We start from the raw sequence: 24,878 nt of genomic DNA, 5'->3' as shown, positions 1-24,878 counted from the left end.
GACAGTCTGGGAAAGGGTAGAAGCAGGGCGAGTGGGTAAGGCTGGTTGTACTGGTTTCCGGACGAGAAGATGGAGACTTCACGTGGAGTGGAAAGGAGGGACATATCTGGCTCCTGGATGAGAGGGAGTCTCCAGAAGATCTGGTGCTGAACACAAAAGAATAAAGGAGAAAGATTCATCCCAGTGATCCGAGCTCTAGCTTAGTGTCCAGACAGTAGTGCTGCTGCAGAGAGGGGAAGTCTACTGGGCGCTGATTGTGACCTCAGCACAGAGGTGTAGAGACACAGAGACGCTACCTTTAGGGGTGGCCAGGGGGCTGGCAGACTATACAGTTCAGCTCTTGGAACTAGAAAAGAAGTCCGGGTTGTGCGTTTCTGTTGGTGATAAACAGATGCACACTTGGTAGCATCAGAGGTGAAGAGGGCCCAGGAGCCAAAGACTGAGAGTGTGAGGGGGGAAGGGCAGAGGGCTGAGTCACTCAACACAGCTCTGAGGCTCTACAGAGGTCAAGGATGCCATGCTGAGAGCGAGAGATGACCAAAGATACTGAGGAAGAAAAGCCCAGGAAAGGCAAGCAAGAGGGAGGCCGTTAGCACTGGCATAGAGTGAGACCAGAGCAGCAGAGTTGCTGAAAACTCGGCACGACAGGAGCGAAGCCAAATAATTCTCAAGCTCTCTGGCCAACCTGGTATCATACAATGTAATTCCAGCACTCAGGAGGCCGAGGAGGCCTGAACTACACATTCTAGGCCAGCTAGCCAACTATCCCCCTCCCCCACCCACCCCCACCTTCCTCCCCCCCCAACCCAAAAGGGCTGAGGATGTAGGTCCATGGTAAGTAGGTAGGTAGGTAGGTAGGTAGGTAGGTAGGTAGGTAGGTAGATAGGTAGATAGGTAGATAGGTAGATAGGTAGATAGGTAGATAGGTAGATAGGTAGATAGGTAGAGTGCTTGCCTGACATCCAAAGCCTTAGGTTTCCTTCCATGATGCTGAAGTAAAAAGAAACCAAAGCCTCTGGCTGCATACAGAAGGAGCTGGGGTTGGCTGAAGGTTAGAAGTGGTTGGGTCTGTGTGTGCAGGACCTGAGTGTGTTTACAGGTGGAGGACGTTCTGGTCTAGCCTTTGTGTCCCCTTCCCCCTTTCTAAGTCTCTGTTGGTGAAGCCTTGGCTCTGCTTTAAGCGGAGCTCTTTTCTGCCCACACAGCTCTTTTCTTCTCAGACTCCTGCTCTGGATTTGAATTCAAACTGTGTTGAATCCAAAAGATAGGATCTATGAGAATCTTACTGTAATCCAATACCTAAAGTCTTAACCAGAACATTATAATAAAAACTTCTGAAGCGACTTCAAAGACTACCTACTCTTAAAAAGAGTTTACTTCAAATTGAAACAAAGCTTGTGGTTTGAGAAAATTTGATTATTATATTAAGTCAGATAGGTAGGCGAAGTCCTTGACTTTGGAAGTTGGAGCAGTTCTAGCAATGGACAGTCCTTGATACATCCTTAACCCTTTGTGGTCCAGCTCGATGTCTGAGCCTTTTTTTGAGACAGGGTCTCTTTATGTAGCTCTGGCCTTCAAATCGCAGGTCCACCTGCTTGGATTAAAGGCATGGACCACCATGCTTGGCGTGACCAAGTCTTTTGAACATGACTAAAATTGTCCGTTGACTGAACTAAGAAATGAACTGAAAATGAGAGCCCTCTTCCTCTTTGCAGCCTTACAAATGTCTTACAGCCCCACTCACACATCAGGGAGAGTAACAGAAGTTGGCCTTGATTTCCGGGGTGCCCAGCTTTGCAGAGGTTGGGTGTTGCTTTTAATTGGCTACCGCACAGTGTCTTGTGCCTGGCCCTTGGAAACCATGAGCTTTGCAGACTAGAGCGTATGCAGAGGGGGACACAGAATGTTTGATATCACTTCTGGGTTTCAAAAGAAAACCATCCTGTTCTGATCTTAGAAAAGTGATTTATAGCTGTTACCAGAAGTAATAAATCCTGTATTTTGTTAAAAAAAAAAATTCATTAAACGTACCATACCTTGAGACAGGTTTTTTGGGGGGTGTTTGTTTGTTTGTTTGTTTGTTTTTGTGCATCCAGAGGCTAAACAAATTGACAACATTAAATAGTATCAGCTGTAATTAAAATTTTCCATTTTAACTGGCCATGGTGGCTCATGTCTCTAACTCCAGCACTCACCCCAGAGGCAGAGACAAGTGGATTTGAGTTCGAGGCCAGCCTGGTCTACAGAGTGAGTGCCAGGACAGCCCGGGCTACAGAGAAACCCTGTCTTAAAAAAAACAAAAACAAAAAAAAAGGTGGATTTTTAGTTTTGTTTCATTTTTGTGTGGGTGTGTAACAGCAGTTCTCTCCTTCCACCCTAGGAACCCTGGGGATTGGAGGCTTTACCTGCTGGGCATCTCACTGGGCCTAGGTTTTAATTTATTTTGTAAATAAAGGGGTGCGGGCAGACTGAGGCAGGAAGATGACAAATTCAAGACCAGGCTGGGCTTCATAGCAAGAGTGTATTGAAGGGAAAAAACTCTCCATAAAGACAAAGACATACAAGGGAGGAGAAACTTCTCAGGTGCGCTTTGGAAAATACACGGAGAGAAACACCCATACACATAGTATTAAAATAAAACTAAATCTTAAAGACGAGCTCACAGTGTAGAAGTTTCCTTCTGGTTTTCGTAAATCTTTTCTTCGGGCTGATTCCCTCACTGACCTCCTTCCCATCGCCCTGCTCTCTCCTCTGCCCTGGATCCTTTCCACTTTCCTGTCCCTGACGCCCTTCCCCTCCTCTCAGAGCCACTGGGTTGTCTCAGGAGTCCCTTGCTAGTTTCTAGCCTCTGCGCACCTAGATGGCTTCCTGTCAGAGGTTAAAGACCTGCGTATGAGAGACAACACGTGGTGCTTGTCTTTCTGGGCCGGGGTCTCCTCACTTGGATGTTTTCACGTCTACTACTCCATCCGTCTGACGCTGGCTATCTCTTCTGGTTCCATTCTCTTCCTGTTGTGCAAGAGCAGCTGTGGCGTGGATGTGCAGCCCCTCCACACGGGTGTGGCCCAGAGGGTGGGGCAGGGGCAGTGCTGGCTCAGGTGGTAATTCTGTCTTAGCTTTTGGAGAAGACCTCACAGTGGTTCCCTTTCCCATCGGCCCCTGATGAGGACCACATTCTGCTCCAGATCTTTGGGGGCGGGGGTGTTTGTCTGTCTGTCTGTGTGTTTGTTTTTCAAGGCAAGGTTTCTCTGTGTAAGATCCTTAGCCGTCCTAGAACTTGCACTGGCCTCAGACTTAAGAGATTTGCTTTCTTCCGTCTCCCAATTGCTGGGGTTAGAGGTGTGCACCACGCACCCCCACCTGGAGTCACTTGATTTGACGATGGTAATTCTGACTACAGTGAGATGGAATCTCCAAGAAGGTTTAATTTTCACTTCCTGATGGCTGTGGATGTTGAACTTTAAAAGAAAAATTATCGGCCATTGATATTTCTTTTGAGAACGGTCTGTCCAGTTCAGTAGCCCATCTGTCAATTGGCGCTTTTGTCTTTGTGTGTGCGCATGTGTTGGATTTTAGCTCCTTATATATCTAAATGTTAACCTCTGTATTAGTGGCAGAGGTTTTCCCTCAGCTGTAGACTCTGTTGCAATCTCTCTGGCCATGCACTTGCTTTTTCGATTATGTCCTCACATTTCCTAATCACTGGGGGTTTTTGTTCACTGAGGATGGTTTTAAAGCTAAAAAGGCAAGGCCCTCAGAACACCTGCTCACGCCTGTTTTCCTCTTGGCTTTGTAGGAATTGATTCGAGAACAGCTGGAGGTAAGCTTTTCTCTTTTTTGGGAGTGTCACACAGATGTGTCACACAAAGGCTTCATGGTCTCGCTTCCCTTTTATTAATACTGTAGCTGCTCCAGACCACGGGAGGTATCCAAGGGACACTGCCGCTGACTGTCCAGAAGGTGTTGGCCTCCCAGGCCTGCCACGGTAAGAGCCTCGCGTCGCCAGAGTCCTGCATGAGCTGAGTCCTGCAGGCTGCAGTGATTAGGGAGGAGGTAAACGCTCTTTTCTCCTCATGGAGAAGCTGAATCTACCTTAAAAAACTGCCAGCTCCCGGGTACAGACTGGCTGACACAGCAGAGGAGTGGCTCCTGAGGGAGGTGTCCTGAGTAAGGCCGAAGTGAGCCTGGGGCTCATCACAGCCTCAGGAGCAGCCTTGGCAGAGCCACAAAGGCCAGAGTAAATTCCTCTCATGGGGAGCAGCCAAGAGTACCAAGAAATTAGGCTGGAAATAAAGACCAGACGCGTAGAAGGTTCCAGAGAGACCTTTAGAGTTGGCACAGAGCATAGACCTAGTGGAGGGTTGTGGACAGGGGACGTGATTCGTAGAGGATAGGGCATTGCGGGACCCAAATAGGGGACATAGCAGCTGCCCTGGGACCCACCGGCACCCCCACTTCATTCCTCTCCTCCCAGGCCTCTCACCTCTGCCTCTCCGAGCTTAGTCTGCACCCTGCAAATGTCCTAGTGTCCTTTGCCCCTTTGTTCTGTTCTGCTCAGCTCCGTCGCTGTCTCCAGAGTCTGAGTCTGTCTGCACCAGCCTTCTTGCCCCTGGGAGCCCCGGCCTAGTCCTCACCCTGCCCAGCTCCTGCTCAAGTAACGACTCCCTCAGCACACGCGGAATCCTTGTTGGTGATTGTTTTGATTTGCTTCAGGCAGGGTCTTGCTTTGTACTTCAGGCTGTCCTAGGACTACTTATATAGAATAAGCCAACCTCTAACTTGTAGCAATCCTCCTGCTTCAGCCTCCTACAGCTGGGATACAGATGTGAACCACCACACCCCGCCTGGGAAATCTTTCTAAAACATGTCTCTAAGCGTGTTCTAAGCATGTCTTTCTTCCATCTGAAATACACACTGCCATTCACAAATGCTCTTAGTATGAAGGTATTTTATGTATTTTTAAAATGTTTGTCTGTTTCTTTGAGATTAAGTTTCTTACAGCCCAGGTTGGTCTCTTAACTTAGTATGTAACTGAGGCTAATCTTAAACTCTGGATCCTCTGGCTTCTACCTCCAAAGTGCCAAGTCACAGCATCTCCTACTGTCCCTAGCAAAGCAAGAGCCTACAGCTTACAAGGGCCGTGCTCGACCCTGCCTGCCACTGAGTCTCAGTGCGTCACACTCTGTTGTGCTTGCAGTCCAGCCTCGTCTTTGTCCTGTCCCTCTAGTGTCCTGACACATTTGCACGGGCCTTTCCTGAGCCCGACGTGCCTTTCTGCTCCTTCTCCAAGAAAGCCCATGTAATCTCCACTTCCTCTTCTTCCTCTTCCTCCTCTTCTTCCTCCTCTTTTTTCTTCTCTTTTGGTTTTTCAAGACAGTGTTTCTCTGTGTGTCTCTGACCGTCCTAGAACTTGCGTTGTAGCCCAGACTGGCCTCGAACTCAGGTCTGCCTTCTTAGTTTTCTTAACCCAATGTCTCAGCTGAAATAGTTTAGCAAAAGAGCACTCCCTGGCCTTCTAAACTGGGTTGGTTTTGTGCTGCATATTCTTGACCTATGTTTCATTGCACTGATGATTTAAATTCCTTTCCAGTGATTTGTCTCATGTTATCTCACCCGTTAGAGCTCTGTGTGGGTAAGGAGGTCCATTCACTGTCTGAAAGACTCCCTGTGCAAAGCACACACTTAATTCATGTTATTGACTGAGGGAATTGATCTTAGAATACAGTCATGTTCTAACATGTGATGATTTAAACCAGGAGGACTGTTATGGAATTCAAGAAAAAGGGAAAAGAAAACAGACAGTATAAGAAAACAGTTTGCTTTTGAACCTTCATGGACAGAAGGAAACTACTTAAAACTTCTCACACTCTAAGTAGGCAGACACTTTCCTATGTCTTTGAGAAAGCCCCCAAAGCAAGATCCTAACAGGTTAAGGAGCCCCCTCCCCCCCAGAACACAGGGACAAACCCCATAAGGAAGCTGAGACAGGAGGGCAGTCCTGCAGCCTGAGTCTGTCCCAGAGCCTCAGGTGTCAGTCTCTAGCAGTATAAAGGCCAGACTGGAGGCGTCTAAGGAATCCGTGACTCTGTCCAGGTTCTCTGTTCTGACCCAAGGCTGACACTGTCACCGCACTACAACCTTCTGGTGTCTCTTTCACTTAGGGGCCATTAAGTTTAATGACCGTCTGAGCCTGGAGGAGAGCTGTCGGCTTATCGAAGCTCTGTCCTTGTGCCAGCTGCCATTTCAGTGTGCTCATGGGCGACCTTCAATGCTGCCCTTAGCTGACCTGGACCACTTGGAGCAGGAAAAACAGGTACAGCCATGACCTTGTCCTAGTTTGCTTCCTCCTACATCACAGCTAAACTGCAGGACCTGAAGCAGAGACCAGGGAGGTGTGGTTACAGCTTCACTCAGCCTGGCTTATAGAACCCAGGACCATCCGCCTAGGAGTGGCACCACCCGCCATGAGCTGGTCCCTCCCACACCAATACCAATCAAGAAAATGCCCCACAGACTTGCCTACAGCCACGCTGATGTAGGCATTTTCTTAAGTGCGGTTTCCCTCTTTTCCCAGGTGACTATAGCTTATGTAAAGTTGACAAAAAACCAACCAGCCTAAACCTGTAGAATCAGGAAGGAGCAACGTTTATCTTTCCTTTCTCTCAGCCTCTGCTTTCTAATTGTAAACCATCTTTGCCCTCCCCAACAGGAGTTTTGAAAAGTGTGCCAGGAAGTTTTATTTAAGGCCACCCACTCGGTCTTTCAGTTTGCATTTGAAACGGAGCTTGGACAAAGTGTCAGCTTGTCTCCAGGATGGCCTCCTGGCTTTGAAGCTTAGCGTGTGGGGATGTGTCCTGCACATCAGTGTCCTGCCAGCTCCAGGTTTCACGATTCCTTAAGGCAGAAGGGTCTCGTGCTCACAGCTTAGTGGAGCAGAGTGCAGCAATAGTGTCCTGCAGCTGGAGCGAGTACCTCCGAGGATCTCTGTTTTCTTCATCAGACACGAAGCAGACTTTGGAGATCTCTGCTGTGCTGGGCTCTGCTCTGCGAGCGAGCATTTAACAGTGATGCGGCTAATGCAGGAAATGCATGGAGTCCTTCTTGTTATAAGCCCAGGATCCGTTTTTCTTTTCTTTTATGTGTAAGGGTGTTTTGCCTCCATGTATGTTTGAGCACCATGTGTGTGCATGGTGTCTACGGAGTTTAGAAGAGCGTGTTAGATCCACCCTGGAGTTACAGATGATTCTAAATCACCATATGGGTGGTGGTAATTAAACCCAGGTGCTCTGGAAGCGCAGTTAGTATTCTTAACCTCTGAGCATCTCCGAGGCAACTGCTGAGATCTGAAATGAAACAGAAACGACTGTGTACACGGGATGCTGTGTACGGCTTTCCAGAATCCTTTCATTTGCTTCTCTTTCTTGCTAATGGCTATAAAGTCTTTCCTTTCATCTACTGTTCCCTGACCTATCCAGTTAATTTTACTCCACTAAATTTATTTTATGGGGTTGGAAAAATGGCTCTGTGGTTAAAAACATTGGCTGCCCTTTCAGAGGATCCAGGTTTGATTCTCAGCTCCCACATGACAGCTCACAACTGTCAGCAGCTCCAGTTTCAAGAGACCTGATAACCCTCTTCTGAATTCTACAGGCATAAGGCATGTTTTGTTTTGTTTTGTTTTTTTTTGGAGCTGAGGACCAAACCCAAGGCCTTGAGCTTGCTAGGCAAGCGCTCTACCACTGAGCTAAATCCCCAACCCCCAGGTATGTTCATGCATACATACATACATACATACATACATGCAGACAAAACACTGCCCACTACCTTTCTATAAAAACCCATCTCTTTGAAAATTCCCTATCTCCATCACTAAGGAGATAAGAATTTAGATTTACAGTTGAATTCTGAGGGATGCTGTCTTCTAAACACACTTGGATAGCCAGACTTTGAAATACTTTAAAAAATATAATTGTTAACTGTAGTTCTTCTCTTTCTTCTCATAGGTTAAACCCAGTCTTACTAAACTTCGCAAAATGGCTCATGCCTGGCATCTCTTTGGAAAAGCAGAAGGCTGTGATACAAAGCAGGAGCCACAACAGCCCGTACCTCCTTGTGAGCCACCGTGAGAAGAGTTATAAGGAGATGGGTGCTGTGCCCCTGCGCGAGCGGAGAGCAGTACAGCTGTGAGCGGTCGCTGGCCCTGGGTCGCGGGCACATCTGTCCTGGGGCAGTGAGGTCGCTGGCACATCTGTCCTGGGGCAGTGAGGTTGCTGGCACATCTGTCCTGGGGCAGTGGAGCGGGCCAGATGCACTCAAGCCTGAGGGAGTTGAGTTCTTTGCATCCACAGACACAGGAGTTTGCACATAGTACCTATCTTTTGTAAATTGCCTTAGTGATAAGATGTAATGACTCTGAGGTTGGTCGGTTGGCTTATGTTTGAGGGGTGCAGCAGTTGACTTTGAGCAGCTTTCCCCAGCCTCTCAGTTCACATTACGTGAGGACGCTGAGCCCTGAGCGCTGGTCTGCCTTTCTCCAAGCCCCTGGTGCAGCCTCTCCATCCATCCCTCTTTTGCATTTGTCTTCTTAGCCTCACTCCCCTGCTTCTTCACATTTTGCATTACAGACATATGGTGTCTCTGCTCGCTATAAAAATATTTCCTGATGTCTTCCAGAGAGACTTTAAATTATATTAGGGATTAAAGTTATTTATAGCTGGGTGTGGTGCGTACCTGTAATCCTAGTCCCAGGGAGGCTGAGGCAAGTCCACAGCAGGGCACCATTAGCCGAGGCTGTACATGCAAGACCCTGCTTAAAATAAATAAATACGCTACTGACAAAGAGAAACACAAAGAATAGAGAAAGTTTGAAAAAATTTTTTAATTCTTTTGATAGCCTGGACTGTTCTGGAACTTGCTTTGTAGACCAGGCTAACCTCAAACTCAAGAGATCCACTTGCCTCTGCCTCCCAAGTGCTGGGATTAAAGGTGTGCACCACCACTGCCTAGAAAGAAAAATTGCAATCTTATCCCTGGTTTTTGATAGTCCTACTGGTTTTTAAAACCAGAAGTGAATGTTTATATCCTGAACCAATAAAACATTAAAAAGTACTAGGTCTGTTTTTGAAAATGAATTTGTACTTTATAAAATGTTTCTGTGAAAGTGACTACTGTATCAAATGCAGCATTTATCTCATCCTAACCAAATGAGCTCCACAGATGAGGTCGAGGTCGGCTGGGTCCTTTTCTCATTGTGTGCTGGTTTTATTACATTAGGCCTAATGGCCTTAGCATTTCACTTGGGACCAGGACTAATCTTTCTGAAAATGCTTGTTCTGCTTCCTTTAATTTGTATTTTCCCCACTTTTCCAATTACTTATGGTTAATACAACTCAGTTGACTAAAGGACCATGGGGAAGTACATGCAAACAACCCAGTAATTCTTCTGCAGGGGTTGCACTCTGTTGTGTAATTAACAGGACGCACAGCAGCACTTCCTGACATCCTGCTCACACAGGCCTCTCCATCAATGAAAGAATTCTCTATTTTTTTAGTGCAGAAAACAAATGTGTACTCATGGGGAAACGAGTGTTTGCCAGCAGCCTTGGAGTGAATCGGGATAAAAGCACTGCCGTCTCGAGCCTGGGCCTCAGGGCAGGTTGAAGGGAGGACCCGGCGCTCACTCTCCTGCTGATCCCAATGGTTTCCTCACTGGAGCCATGAAGAACTGGCCCTGCTGTCTAAGGCAGCCTTTGTCCCCAGAGCTGTACAAATGAGGGTGTCATGGCCTCGGAGCATCTTGTCTGTGTTCAGCGGGGACATGTGGCCTCTGCAGCACGGTCCCAGATCAGTGAGGAGAAGAAGGGGTGGGAACAGAGGCTCTTGTAGCCCAGGCTGTCCAGTAACTCAGACACACAGAGGCTGCCCGTTGAACTCCAGCCTGTAATTGTCTTCACCTCTCAAGGCATGAATGTTGAATCACCATGAATCACCACCACACTGCCCTACTAAGAATTTGAAAAGACCCTCCATCAGCCCAGTTCTCAGGATTTCAGATGACTGATGGTACTTGTAACAGTGTTGGGCGACTTTCAGAAGGGTTACTTCTGTGTAACTGCCAACTCCTGTTTTCCCAAGAGGAGCGGAGAATCAGAACATGTTTTCCATGAATTATGTCTTCCTGACTAGCCTGAGACGCTAGGAGATAATTAGCTTCTTTTAATAATTTATAAGCTCATTTGCATTCATCAGCATAAAAACAACTTATTAGCCAAAAATATCTACTGGATTACTTTTACTGCCTATTAGGGTTTTCTGTTGTCCTTGTGGAACTCGAGGACCATAAGAACAAAACCACACTTAATTTTCTAATATATGCTAGTAATTTTTTAAACATTTGTTTATTTACGCGTGTGTCTCTGTCTGTGTGCACACGTGGGCCCTGGTGTGTGTGTAAGCCGGAGAATGACCTGTGGGAGTAGATTCTCCTCTACTGTCCAGGCTTGCGAGGGAGTGCGTCTTCCTGGCCACGCCACCAGACTTCAGATGACACTCTGGGGCCAGCTCTCACATGCTTAGCCCTTGGGCTTGCTTGCCTGCATCCCTGCCTCCAGGGCCTTCTGTACCGTGCCAGTGAGGTACCGGACCAGCGCTCCTAAGTGCTGCAGCCCGCGAGGGGTGGGGCTGGCTCTGCATGCATAGCCCTTGGACACCAACTTCCCAGATTGGCCCATACTCATGGTCTGTCTGCCCAGACCAGGGTCATACATCCACATGGTCTTTAGTGATCATATGAGCCACGGACACTCACAGTTTCCTGCTGCTGCATGGCCACAGGCCGGGACATGGCCCTCAGCGGCAGCCTAAGCCTGTCCTTCGTCATGGCCTATTCCTCTCCGCCTTCTTGTCTCCAGTCCCTCCTCTCTCCAGAGTATTCAAACCATCTGCTTCTCTCTCTCTGCCCCCTCGCCACCACACACTTACACATCGCAGTGGCTCCTGCTGTGCGCGGGTCACATACCTGGCAGGCGGACCTCTGGGTGTCCTCCTCCTGCCCCTCCGGGCTGCTTGGTTTGAAATGGATATTCTGGCTCCTGAGGGTCAAGATTCCTTGACATTTTTCATCTTCATACCTCTATATAAATATACACTTCTAACATATATAATACACACCTCTAAATACATAAAGGCCAGAGAGAGGACTCCAGACACCAGTACCTTGGCTCAGGAGATCGTCTAGAACACCTTTTTTGGCCACTGGGCCATTGACTGCAGGGCCACCTGGGCTGGGCTGGTGTCCTTGGGAGCCGGACCGCCTAGCACTGCCAAACCCACCCATGTAATACATTTTAAAAGATTTACTATTTCTGTGTCTATGTATGAGCATATGCGTACCACCTGTGTGTAGGTGCCTACAGAGGCCACAAGGAGGCACAGGATCCAATGGAACTGAAGTTAGAGGTCATTAGGGGCCACCATGTGAGTGCTGGGAACAGAACCTGGGTCCTCTGCAAGAAAGGGAAGCACTCTTAACTGCTGAGCCAGTCTCTCAAGCTCCGTGTAATATTTTATTAAATTACATAATTCGGGTTTATAATATTTATTAGTTTGCCAACTTAGTGGTTCAACTTTATGAAATTTTGTTGGTAAAGGTGTTGGTAACTTGAAGGTAAAAGTTAGGAGATGTGAAATGTAGCCATTCTTGAGAGTTCCATTTTGGCAATGTCCATCACAATATTGAGAAGTAAAGGTGCGTGTGGATGACGCTAATGTCAGGAGATTTAACCGGGGAGAGGGTTAAGGGAACTGAGAACAGAATGGGGATCACTGGATTCCAGCCAGTGCTTTGTCCCTGGGCTGAGAGGAGATGGCAGAACCACTGTGAGAATTAAGACCGCGGTTGTAGGACCTGGAGAGATAATGGCTCAGAGCGGAAGAACGCAGGTTCCTGCTGAAGACCTGGGTTGGGGGAGCAGCACCCACCTGATGGCTCACAGCATCTGGAAGGCCAGCTCCCGAGTCTGACCCTGATCTTGACCTTCCGGGACACCAGGCACTCACGTGGTGCACAGACATATACACAGACAAAACACTCATGCACATACAATAAAAAAGTTTAAGCCCCCTCATCTCCGACCCCGGAAACATGCTCTGTTTAGTAACAGGAACTGGCAAATCAGAAAAGCCAGAGCCAAAGCAGAGAGGAAGCTAAATGTGGGGGAAGGGCTGCCAGTGAGCTGGTGAACAGGAGAGCAGAGGGAGAGCTTCTCGCCAATGCCATCGCCATCGGAGTTAGGGGCAGCACAGACTGGGAGAAAAGCAAGACAACAGGACCAGAATTTTAGAATCTGGGCCTAAGGGGCCATGCTAGGTGAGAGCAGACGCAGCTCACAATGCCCAGAAGCCCTGGCGGCCAAGCCACATGTGGGAGCCTGGCACGCTCATCTGGAGAAGAGCTGCTCTGACACAAAACCCAGAGTGCTGTTCCTGCGTCCCCTTAAAGCCAGGAGTGGGGCTGGGGAGAAAGAAGGTCCGCTTCGTAAGAGCAGTGTACAGGCGTGAGCAACTTGAGTTCAGATTCCTGGATCCCTTATGGAAGCTTGACAGGGTGTATTTGTCTGTTATCCAGTTGGTTTAAGAGTTGGGAGGTGGAGACAGGAGAATTCCCTGGAAGGGAATTACAGGCCAAGTTACCCAGAGTCTGCAGCACAGGAACAAATGAAACCTTTCCTGCCTCAAACGAGGGAATACATGACAGATGCCCGAGGTTGTCCTCTGACCTCCATACATGCACCAGGGTCCAAAGGTACCTTCACAAACATGTCACACAAACATATACTACACAGGCATAATTCCTTAAGGGAATTGTGCTACACGCCTGTCCCAACACGTGGCAGCAGGCTGAGGCAGGAGATCAAGATTTACAAAGAAACCAACGGCCATAAACCAAAGCAAAAAGCACATCATTAGACTGACTGAGAAGTGGCTGCCACTGTACTTGGCCACTTACAGACTGTGAGACAGCTAAGCGGTGGGGCCAGAAGGAGAGGGGAAGAAGGAAGTCCAGAGAGACTGGAATTAGAGCTTTTCTACACCAGATAAATCCTTTATCCTTAGTCCTATCTATTCCTCTACTCACTGGCCCATCATTTAGACAGTGCGTTGTGCCCATTGCCTCAGAAGGTGCGGGCCAAAGAGACCATCACGTGGCCCCCAGCTTTCTCAAACCCTCAGAGCTTTTACCCTACGCCCATTCCTTAGTGTCTCTTCCTCCTCCATCGCGTCTGATGATGACACCTGACCCAACTGGGAATGTCTTACCTCACCGGTGGAATGCTGAGCAGAAAGGTAGCGCACCAGCATAAATCCGAGCTCGGCCAGCCTCACTTGAGGTTAGGCTGAAAACTCACTAGTGCTTATGTCAAAAGCAAGGAATAGCTAGTGACTAAGAGTCAGGGCGGAGCCAGTGACTACTATTTCTCTTTTGATTTGGTTGTGTTTAAAAACTTCATTTAGATTTATCATGTTACTTATGTGTATGGGTATTTTGCTTGTATGTGTCCGTGCACCACATGCATGTCTAGTGTCCTCAGGTCAGTGGCTGAGGAAGACAAAAGAAGGCATGAGATCTCTAGGGACTGGAGTTACAGACGGTTGTGAACTACCATGTGGTGCTGGGAATCGAACCCAGGTCCTCTACAAGAACACAATACTCTTAACCACTGAGCCATCCATCTCTCCAGCCCCTCGTTTGCATTTTTGGTTGGTTGGTTGAGACAAGGTGTCTCTGTGCGGTCCTGGCTGCTTCGGAGCTCACTGTAGACCAGGCTGGCCTCAAATTCACAGAGATCCTGCTGTCTCTGCCCGCTGAGCACCGAGACCAGAGGCATGTGTTACCACACCTGCCTGGTTTGCAGTTTTGAGACAAAGTTTCACTCTGCACGTGGCCCAGACTGCCTCAAAGTTGGAATCTTCTTGTCTCTGCCTCCTAAGGGTTGGGATTACCAGAGAGAGACACAGTGCCCTGCCTCGTTCTCTTAACTCTGTGTTCTCCTTTCTTAGCCTGCAGACTGCTATAGATTATGAATTTTAGGGATCCAGTCAAGTTTTCACGTAATTCACCACAGGCTAGCTTGTTTCTAGGCAGGTCTTGATTCTAAATGCAGCAGGCCCAGGGGAGGAAACCGATCAGGAGTCTCCCTGGCACAGCATTTACTGGAAACATCCAGCAATCCCAACTGCAGTGCCTTGGCTGTGAGTGACGTGGAGATGGGAGTTCTTTATTGATGACTATGTCACTGCTGACAAAGTATCCAGGTGCAGCTGCTTGGTGCAAGAGGGGCCCAGTGATGCAGCTGGGTGGGGAGCACTCGCCTACCACATACAAAGCCTTGAGTTCTGTTCCCAGCTCTGCACGCCATGATGTACAGAGAAGCAGACCGGATACACAATACCTGCAAACCCCTTGCAAGCCAAGTGCATTTCAAAAAACTTCTCCATGTTAACTCAGGCGCATATCCACTGACGGAGAATTCTTTTATTGTTTGTAAATGTGTGTGTGTGTGTGTGTGTGTGTGTGTGTGAACGTGCACACACATGTAGAAGATGGAGACCAACTTGTGGGAGTTTTATCCTTCTGCCAGTTCATTTATCCAGTGGAGTCACCGAAACCACCCTAACCTAAGGAGTTTCTGCGAGGTCAGAGAGACGGTAGGGAGCTTTTCGAATTTTATCCCTGTGTTAGTATTCACAGCTACGCAGACCTGATGGGCCAAGCTGTACACAGGGAAAATCAACAGAGCTCAGCAGAGCGGCCAGGCAGCGTTTGTCATCCATAGACGAATGCAAGTTTTTGGTTTTTTTAAATGGGTTTGAAGCATGTCTGTGAGACATTCTGTGAGTACCAGCATTTCTTTGAGGATCAGTTTACATTTACTTTTTTTTCCTTTTTTTTTCTTTTGGTGAGAGTATGTTTTCAGACTTCTGAAGCTAAATTAAGAGTTTCTGTTCCTTATTCAAGTTCCAAGAATTATGCCTTTCCTGCTCTCTGCCCAGCTTGGAAGATAGAAACCGTGGGAACAAGTGTCCTTACGAACTGCGTTTGTTATCTGACGGTTTATTGGTGCGTTCGGGAAGACATCCGCACCCATGGCTCTTATTTCTATAATTCTGTAATTATAAAAAGCATCAGGTTTGTTTTATTTTTTTTTCTGGGTCCTGCCTTCAGACAGTATTGTGAGGTAGACCTGGCAAGGCTGGGGGTTGCAAGTCTCTGGACTTGACCCTGCCAGTGAGTGTCCCTTCTCTTCCCAGCCATAGCTGATCCTTGAACAGGAGAAGGAAGAGGAGTAGTAGGAAAACAGGGCCTGGTACAGTTGACTTAGGTGACTTAAGTCAGAGTCTAAAGTGGGACCCTGCCCATCTCTTCTGGGCTCGAAGACAGCTTCTGTTCCATGCTCATCTGTCTCAGTCGTGCCTGGAAGGACACGTGCTAATTTTAGACAGAGACTGGGATGCACAAAAAGTATCATGGCAAGCGAGAAACAAATTCCGAGTCCCCAGCTCGCTGCTGTTCTTAATCCAAACCACACAATTGTACCCAAGTGAATTGCTGATAGAGTTGCTGCTTTCAGAGACAATGGCTTGTCGCTGGCAGACATAAACCATGGCCTAAGAAGGCACAGGATCTTCTATTCGAGAAACAAGAGAAATAATTAGAAGTCTGAGTGAGTCAGGCAGGCTGCTCTTAGTCCCTTCAGGTCAACCCTCTCTGATCTATGACCGTCCCCCACCACAGCCTTTCACTTCTTACTTTCCACCAAACTACCCCTCCAAGTCGCTCAGTGCCTTAGGGGTTAAACGTGAAGATTCCTAAGCTCCTGCCCTCCATCCATCCTCTCCCTCTAGAGGCCGAGCTCTCATAGGGAGTCACTTTCAGAGCAGTGGGTCCCTAACCCGGTTAATCCTAGCCACCTTTTCAAAACTCCATTGCTAAGCACTATATGTAAGACTGGAATCTCTACGCTACAGCTGGTGTTCCTCCACCTTTTAACCCTGCATTTATGTAAGGAGTAAGGGTCTCGTGTACTGCTTTCGTGTCCTCTCACGGCCACCCGCCCTAACTCATGGACTAGAGAGTGGACTTCCTTACACCCGTCTCCCACTCTAACTGGGGATGTGAGTATGCCTTTGACAGGTGGCCTGTCACTTCCAACCTAATGGAATTATGTTAGGCAGCTGTAGCTAACTGCAGCCACTCGGAAGGCTGCTGTGCTCACCACTGGGCCACCAACAGTCACTTGAGAAGCTGCACACCTGCCACTTGGGGATGTGGGTCAGGAGAAGCCTGACCTGAGTCTTCAGAAAAGCAAGAAATTGGAATTTGTTAAGAGTACGCCTCTCTAGTTTTTTTAATAACGAGAATACAAATTCAAGGCTGGGGAAACCAAAGCACTTTCAACCCAGACACTGCCGTCCAGCTGCTGCAGGACGCGTCACCTGCAGCCTGCACAGCACTGTAGCAGAAACACCGTATTTACCTTCCTTCTTGCTGTTGCGGAAAACAGGCTGTGATCGAGCTACCCTGGTCGTTGTGTGTCCTTGTGTTCCTTTAAGTAATTCTGCAAGTGTAGGCTCCTAACTGCCTCCCAGACTAACGAGTCCTCAACCTCGTCAGAAAGGGAGGCTTTGAACCAATTCCCTTCCCAAAACCTGATGCAGCAGTCCAGAAGCAGACCCCAAGGTGGTGCATTTTAAGCTCCATGAAGCTTGCCTCTTTTTTCCCCCTTAAGATTTATTATCTTATGTATGTGAGTACACTGTAGTTGTCTTCAGACACACCAGAAGAGGGCATCAGATCTCATTACAGATGGCTGTGAGCCACCATGTGGTTGCTGGGAATTGAACTCAGGACCTCTGGAAGAGCAGTCACTTTCTTAACTGCTGAGTCATCTCTCCGGCATGAGGCTCAACTCTTAAAGCCACTACCGTAGATACTAAAAAGTTGCTTGGGGCCCTATCCAGTTAGCTGCATGGGAAACTACTTTTGTTTACACTTCTGTTGTAGGCTTTCCTGTCTGATCCCAGCCCTCCCTCTATGCAAACACGGAGAGGGCTGCACTGCGCTTCAGCCCAGTCAGAGTTCTGCACAATAATGAACTTGGGGAGTTTCCAGTAGCTTTTATTGGCACAGCCTAGGGAAAGGTCTGGAAGGCATTTCTGAGCAGACACCGACCCACAAAAGTAGTCATGGTATGTCTGTCTAACGCACCACAGAGCCAGGAGGCTGAAGTTCCCGAAACAGACATAGCCTAGTCACAAAGTGGCCCCAAAATGCCCAGGGAAGCAAGGCCTGCTGCTCAGATAAGCCCAGAAGGCAGGAGCAGTCCTGGACCACTCCTCACTGGGCATGAGTAGGAAGGCAGGCGACAGGCACTGAGGGTTAAGGTGACTCTCCGGTCCCCACTGCAGCAGCAACACTGTGTCTCCACTCCACTCCGGGTCTAAGCTGGTTCCGCGTAGGACAGGCCGTGTCAGAGGACATGGTCGTCAGGATGGTAGAGCTCGCTCATCAGGCGGTAGACGTAGGACGGTGCGTTCCCACCAATGTTGGAGATAAAGAGGGTAATGAGGTCGGGGGGCACGTAGTCAAACACAGGACAGTGGACACTGACCTTCTCCAGAATGTCTCCTGCAAGACAATCACATGCTGGAGGTAAACGGAGGATCCAGCTCTAACAGCAGAGTACAAGTTCAATAACACAGGCGTGCTAGACACTTGTGGCTAAACTCAAACTGGGAGAGGTGGCTGTGACTCGTGCTTTCTAGTGGCTGAGTCAGGTGGACAGCCAGTGTGAGGACAGTCAGAGACGCCGCCTCAAACTAAAACTAACTACGACGACGGTAAACCCAACTTCTCTTGTGTCTTTTTATAGCTTTTAAAATTCAAACTCGGGGCTGAGCAGTGGCTCACTGGCTAGCGTTACCAGTCGTTCTTCCAGAGGACCTGGGTTTGGTTTCTACCGCCACATGGCAGCTCGCCACCAGCTGTAACTCTAGATCCAACGGATCCAATGTCCCTTTCCAGCTCTGAAGAAACCGCCTTGCATGTAGTACACAGATATGCAGGTGAAACACCCATACATATAAAACACAAACAACAATTTTTTTTCATTTAAATTCAAGATTGCAACCTTAAAGGTCCATCCCTCCCCTACCAACCACACTAACTTACTCTGACCCACTCTCCCCCACGCCTGAAACAGTCCAGCCACATGACCAGCTCTCCCCAACTGGCTAGACACACAGTCCCTAGAATGTCGTCTCAAATCCTCACACAGAGCCAACTCATTCAGGACTCCAGCAATGCCATCCAATCAGGACCCGTCACCAGTCTTAGGTAAGTCCTGTCACCACCACCTTTTCTCTCTAACACATCCCAGGACCCCACACTTTCTTGCCCACCATGTACAGCGTATGTCTGTGGCAAGAGGGCTTTAATGCCTCATTCTTTTATCCCCTGCACCACGTGCAGCGATGCAGAACAGGAATTTCTCTTTCCCTTTAGTGTTCTCAGACAGCGTGTCATCACGTAGCTCTGCTTGGCCTGAAATTCACTATACAGAGAGCCTAGGATGGTCTTGACTTGTGATGGCCCTCAGCAACTCACTAAGTGAGGACTATGAGCGCCACTACACTTGGCTTCCAAACTAAATAAAAGGATAAGTTGTTCAACTTCTAAGAAGAATCAGGCCAACATCTAGTGTTCTGTTCTTACACAGTGTGTGCAGCCAGCTGACTGCTCGCCAGACCGTGGGCTCACCGACCAGAGCTGCTGCCTTCAAATGAGGCCTGAGAAGCACACCTCCTTCCCACCCCTCCCCCACAACATGGGGCATCTAGGCTGCAGGAGAGATCACAAGTACAAGTATTTCAGATCTGCTGCTCTGAGTGGCCAATTCACCAAAAAAGACGACTCCTTACAGCAACTGAAAATGGTCTACATAAGTAATGTGCTCGCGCGCGCACACACATGCGCGCGCACACACGCCCATACCTTCTGTGAAAGGAAGGACTTCTTCAGGAGCCACAAACTTGTGAAATGAATCTTCTTCACTAGGGAACTAGAAAAAAGAAAAGAAACATTTTTTAAAGAGATTCGGCCATTTCACTGAATGCCTTGCTGTTGCCGTGTGGATAGAAACGCACGGCCCACAAAGGATTCATATATGACCGTGTAGAGCAGCGTTAGTCACAGAAGGTAAGAGGTAAACCACCGATACCCACCGATAAATACACCCTTAGCTAGGGGTCTGGAGAGACGGGCAACGGTGAAGAGCACTTACTGTTCTGACAATGCACAACCATCTGTATACCTCACGGAATGCAAGGCCCTCTTCTGACCTCCTTGGGCACTAGGGCATGCACACAGAGCATGCGAAATAAAATATACTTTAAAAAACCTAAATAGCCGGGTGGTGGCGCACACACCTTTAATCCCACCACTCAGGAGGCAGAAGCAGGTGGATCTCTGTGAGTTCGAGACCAGCCTGGTCTACAAAGAGTTCCAGGACAGTCAGGGCTACACAGAAAAACCCTGTACCAAACAAACAGCCTAAATAAATGGGTAATTAAACTGCGGTATGACCATGCAGACACAGGTTGTTCCTATGCGAAATTTCTGTAACCGTAAAATGACTACACACTTAACAACTGCTGATATTCAAGCTCCGGAAGACAGGCCCTGAAATAATGACACACACTCCCACCCCTAAAAAGAGGATTCTATGACCCTAGTTTCAGCCTGCTTGACATTTCCAGAAGTGTTTGGGGCAATGGAGAATAGTGGCAATGGGATGTACAGGGCCTTTCTCTGCCCTGTGTTATCCTGATGTTATTGGTGAAGGATTATAACTACTGATTCTGTTCCTGGCTCAAAACACCTATGGCTCCCTTTTAGCCTGTACTGGATCAAATCCATTAAGCAAGGAACAAGTCAAAAGGAGACCCTGGAGTACGCTGAAGGTCGGAGTGGAAGCCTACACATCTGTCCTTCACTGCTGGTTCCAGCTACAAACGGACTGACGCACCTGAGGAGAGAGCTTGAACATGGGTGCGCAGACGATGAGAGGCGTGGAGTGGTGTTTGGCTGCCAGTGCCAGAGTGTGAGTTCCTGCCACAGCCCTCAGGGAACCGTTGGCCAGGATAGTCTTCGTACCAATGATCACCTTTGGGAGGAGAAAAGCCATGAGCACCTTGGGGTGGAGACCTAACAGGGCCTTTGGCTGGACGTTCAGGCCTGTATCCTGGCCTCTGCAGGGCTAATAGGCAGCAGAGGGCCAGGGAACCTCCTAGTTCTGACAAACACGGCATGGCTCGGGAAGCTGCAACACCGGTTTTTCCCCGGCCTTTCCTGGAAGTCATGCCCAGCACCTCCCAGGACCTAAGCCCGGTCACTTACCACCCACCCTGCCCGCTCCCTGAGCAGACGTGGGAACCCATAGCAAACCCCTACAGCTCACTAGCACGCTTAGCTCAGTTCCACTTCCTTCTTCTCAATGCATCGGTCACATTTAGAGGCTATTCCTCGGGAGGATTGGTGATGTGGGTGAGGGGGACAAGGCCAGAGGACAGATTCCAGGGGCCCAAGTGCTCATTTTCAAATGGAGCTAGAAACCTGCTCACTGTGGACCTCACAAGACAAGAAAAAGAAACTCGTATTCCAGAATTAGTGATTCCAGTGCCACCCACCTTGTTGACTCTTGACATAACAGCAAAAATGGCAGCATCGGCCATGACAGTTGTCTCGATACCTGCTTTGGACAAATTGACGGCCATTTCATGTCCCTGAAACAGGAGGGGAAAAAGCCTGGTGATAGAACAAAGTGATACAGTGACCAGAGCTGACGTATGGAACTGGATCTCGAACTCTGAAATCTAGTTCCCCAGATAACCCATCTATCAGTGGTAGAGTCTGGCAGGCCACGGGGACGCTATTAAATGTTACTTCAGAGCAGCACAAAACTGGAAATACAACTGCTTACGTAATGCAAGCACAGCCAGCAGGACAGCTCCCATCCCGGTCTTTTACAACATTGATGTCCTGTGTGTTTCCTGACACCTGTTATTTACGTAAGGACTGAGTGAGATTAAACACCAGTCACACCCAAGGTACCGAGGACCAGTCATTTACACAGCTTTCTTAAACTACCATTTAAATGCATCTACAGCAACTTGAAAATCCTCACTGATATTTTGTTTGGGGAGGGTTCTGTGTGTGTGTGTGTGTGTGTGTGTGTGTGTGTGTGTGTGTGTGTGTGTGTGTGTGTGTGTGTGTGTGTGGTGTATTTGGTGTGTGTGTATGTGGTGTGTGCAGCCCTTGTTTGTTTACAGGTTCTCACTATTGAGCGCTTGCTTACCTGGAACTCACCATGTACCAGATCAAGTTGTTCTCACACTCACAGAGATCTACCTGCCTCTGCCTCCCCAATGCTGAGACTAAAGGCCTGTGCTGCCAGCATTCCTGACAGGACTGACTTTCTTTCTTTCTTCCTCTTTCTTTCTTTCTTTCTTTCTTTCTTTCTTTCTTTCTTTCTTTCTTTCTCCTCTTCCTCTTCCTCTTCCTCCTCCTCTCTGAGGCAGGGTCTTTCTGTAGTCCTGGCTGTCATAGAACTCACTATGTAGACCAGGCTGGCTTCGAACTCAGAGACCTACCTGCCTCTACATCCCTAGAGCTGTGATTTAAAGTATGGGCTACCACATCCAGCATGATTTACTTTCTTAATGACTCAAGGTAGAGCTAATCAACTCACAGTTGGCTCAGACTCACCCCTCCTTTATTCCCTCTTCACCCCTTCTTTGTGACTCTAGCAGCCCCTTTTACCTGGCAGAAAGGAGCACACTCTGCAACAATGACATGGAACTTCCTCTTCTGGGCTGCCTCTTTAAGGAAGGCCTCGACTGTTCTAGAGAAGCCAATGGTCATGATCACCTCGTTGGAGTGGATGTGCTCCAGAGCTTGGGCTGCAATGTTCTCCGTTGTGCCTTCTGCAAGAATAGGTTCACAAGAGAATGTGCAAGCGTCATGCTTTGCCCCAGACACGCGATGGTCCCCAAGGGAAGCCTGCTCTCGTGCTGCCCACCTGCCATCGCCAGGCTTAAAGGCTCAAAGGGCAACGTTCCAACCTCTTAAAGGCATCACTCCTTTGGGGTCGGACCTCCGCTCCTCAGCCTGCTCTATACATATCCCAGCAGCGCTCCTACTCATCAGGCACTACTGCCACTAACCTCATCCTTACGACTGCTGGAGAATGTGAGGTAAGGTGAGGTAAGGCGGGAAGCGGCAATCTGGGAAATCCTGAAGTACTAACCAAAACCAGATCTTCCCCTAACAGAACTCTTCTTCCAAAAGGTGGCCACAGCATCTCCATGGGCGATGGGGGGACAAAAGAAAAACAAAATCCAAAAGCCCAGAGCAGCTTGGACGTGGTGGTTTGAAGCACAGATGGTACCTAGTTCGTGCTTTGTAAGTCCCCATTCTAAAATTCTGTCTCTCCATTTATTTTCATTGTATGAATGTTTCGCATCTGCTAGCCTCACAGGTGTCTGGTCCCTGTGGAGGTCAGAAGAGGGCATCGGATCCTCTGAAATAGGAGTTACAGGTGGCTATGAGCCACAGTGTGGATGCTGGGAACTAAATCTGGGGACTTTACAAGAGCAGCCAGTGCTCTTAATTGCTGAGCCGTCCATCTCTCCAGCCCCAGTACCCAGTGTTAATCTCTGAAAATCTGTGAGTAAGGATGGAGCTGGTATGTATATAAATTCAAGAAGGGGTGGGTATGATGGCTTGGCGGGTAAATGTGCTTGATGGTCAAACCTGGAACAGCTCCATCCCTAGAACCCACATAAAGGTGGAGAGACAAACTCTGTTGTCCTCTGGCCTCCACACATGCACACATACACACTAATGCTAAACATTTTTTGAAGTCAAGATGAAGTTTAGTGAAAAAGAAACTTTCTTCCTAGGCAAGCGCTCTACCACCGAGCCAAATCCCCAACCCCGAAAAAGAAACTTTCAAATGTGACTTTCAGGAATTCATTTTCTGTGTGTGTGTGTGTGTTTGTTTTCTTTTTTTGTTTTGTTTTTTGTTTGTTTGTTTGTTTGTTTGTTTGTTTTTGCAGCGCTGGGAATTAAACCCAGGGTCTCAAGTATGGTACTCTTCAACTGAGTTACATTCCCAGCAAGTTCATTTGCTACAAAATAAAATAAATTAAATAAAATAAAGACTTGCCCTAAAAGAAATCTCCTGAATAATGTGCTTTGAAAGAGCAGGCCTGTCTTGAAAGATGCAGTTACTATAGGCCTGGTGTTTCCCGTCCATTCCTACCAGATGCTGTTCAAACCAGAAGACTGGTAATCTCCCCTATCCCTATCAATGAATAATTTCTCGGGGGGTTGTTTCACTTGCCTGCGACCTATCTTGTCCATTTAGTGATCAGATCTCTTACCCAGTTCCACTAGCAGCTCATTAATCGCCTCAATGATGTTGGACTTAAGTGGGGCATAATGGAAGCTGAAATCCTCGCTCAGGCCTCCCGATGTCAAGAGTTTGTGCAGGGACTCCTGCTGATCGCTCTCATCACTGCGCCCATGCAGTCTAAAGAGGCAACAAGACCCAAAGAGTGAACATGGGGGCAACCGGAGCAGCTCAGTCACAACAGAGGCTCCAAGCTGATAGGGGGCACAGTTTTAATAACAAAAAGCCAGCATCCCTTGGTCCCACAGAGCCCACCCAAGCTGTGAGTTTGACCTGCCATACTCCTCCCGTATGATCTTGAGGACTCTCCGCACCATGTTTCCCACGGTGGTCTCGGAGGGCTGCGCGGCTGTCATCCTCCTACCCTCTCTGCGGATCAAATCCATTAGGTCCCCTGAAACCCAAGAGAGACCAGATGAACGGGGCAGGCGCGCAGTGAGAGTGAATATCAGCTTCAGGAATAGAACGAGGACAAAAAGAGTGGGGCTGGGGCTGCCGCACCGGCGTTGTTCCAGTGGTGGTCCGTGATGAGCCGGCGCAGCAGCCCCAGGGTCTCCCGAGCCATGTCCTCCGAGCTGCGCCGCCCGCCACCTCGCTTCAGAGTTTCCACGAAGCTCTCGATCCTCTCGGACAACTCCGAGCCCTTCGCCGCGGCACCCGGCATCTCCACCACAGTCCCTGGACTTGCAGAAGCCTCAACTGCCAGACCACAGTTTCACTTCCGGGGCGAGAGAGGTCAACTTCCGCTCGGTGAAGCATAATTGAGTTTGAGAAGTTGTAAGCCCGCCCCTCGCTCTGCTGAGGCCAATCAGAAACGTGTTACAGCGGAGCTGGGCGCGCCGCCGGGAAGTGACGGCTGGAAGTGTCCTCTTGGGAGTCTGCGCCCGAAGCCCGTAGGACACTGGCCAGTCTGGTTGCTATGGGGATAGTAAGCGGCTCTCCCTCCCTGTGACCAATAGAAGTTGCTTTCCTCTTTCCTGACTGGGCTGCCTGTTGCTTGGTAGACGCCGCAAGTGAGCGTCCAGGACTCGGGACGCCCAGAAAAGTGCTGCTACAATGCGTGATGAACGTTTTATGCACTTTTCCCAATGGGTCCCATTCCGCACCGACTTTATCTTTCTTTTCCCCGCTCAGTGAAAGGAACTGAATATAGAATCTCACTGGTGCTAGGCAAGTGGTACCATCGTTGCTATAGTATTTATTCCTAGCTCTTAAGTTGTTTGCCTCTGTACAACCTCAGCCTAGAAAGGGCTAAGGAATGTCACTAATGGAAGAGGGTCAAAGTAAAAGCTAATACAGTGTAGAGCTCTTGCCTAACAAGCGCAAGGCCCTGGGTTTGATAACCAG

At 48.6% G+C, this 24,878-nt stretch overlaps 2 protein-coding genes across 3 annotated transcripts in view; one reads left to right on the top strand and one right to left on the bottom strand.

Annotated features, from left to right (window-relative positions):
- Nucleotides 1-8,235, top strand: part of Mlh3 (mutL homolog 3) — a 34,881-nt gene extending 26,646 nt beyond the window's left edge. For both annotated transcript variants that reach the window (XM_032908154.1, XM_032908153.1), the window contains 4 exons: nt 3,797-3,820; nt 3,907-3,985; nt 6,162-6,313; nt 8,004-8,235. In XM_032908154.1, the coding sequence (XP_032764045.1) occupies nt 3,797-3,820; nt 3,907-3,985; nt 6,162-6,313; nt 8,004-8,126 (378 nt within the window). In that variant the 3' untranslated portion in view covers nt 8,127-8,235. The remainder of the gene's footprint in view (nt 1-3,796; nt 3,821-3,906; nt 3,986-6,161; nt 6,314-8,003) is intronic.
- Nucleotides 8,236-17,160: 8,925 nt separating this feature from the next.
- Eif2b2 (eukaryotic translation initiation factor 2B subunit beta) lies at nt 17,161-24,250 on the bottom strand. The gene is made up of 8 exons (XM_032908152.1): nt 24,033-24,250; nt 23,805-23,925; nt 23,503-23,651; nt 21,878-22,041; nt 20,746-20,841; nt 20,085-20,222; nt 19,052-19,118; nt 17,161-17,686 (listed from the first exon to the last, which is right to left on the bottom strand). Exons 1-8 carry the CDS (start codon nt 24,193-24,195, stop codon nt 17,529-17,531), a joined length of 1,056 nt encoding a protein of 351 aa, XP_032764043.1. The 5' UTR covers nt 24,196-24,250; the 3' UTR covers nt 17,161-17,528.
- Between the last annotated feature and the right edge of the window lie 628 nt (nt 24,251-24,878).

The sequence above is a fragment of the Rattus rattus genome, chromosome 7, assembly GCF_011064425.1.
Source record: "Rattus rattus isolate New Zealand chromosome 7, Rrattus_CSIRO_v1, whole genome shotgun sequence".
NCBI classification, from domain to species: Eukaryota; Metazoa; Chordata; class Mammalia; order Rodentia; family Muridae; genus Rattus; species Rattus rattus.
This window is presented reverse-complemented; position numbering and strand designations above follow the sequence as displayed.

Coding starts and splice junctions, on each gene's coding strand:
- Eif2b2 (XM_032908152.1), bottom strand. CDS start 24,195: ATGCCGGGTGCCGCGGCGAAGGGCTCGGAGTTGTCCGAGAGGATCGAG. Junction 19,119..20,084: donor TGTTCAAGCTCTCTCCTCAG/GTGCGTCAGTCC, acceptor TCTTTTTTCTAG/TTCCCTAGTGAAGAAGATTC. Junction 17,687..19,051: donor AGTCCTTCCTTTCACAGAAG/GTATGGGCGTGT, acceptor ATTGTCTTGCAG/GAGACATTCTGGAGAAGGTC.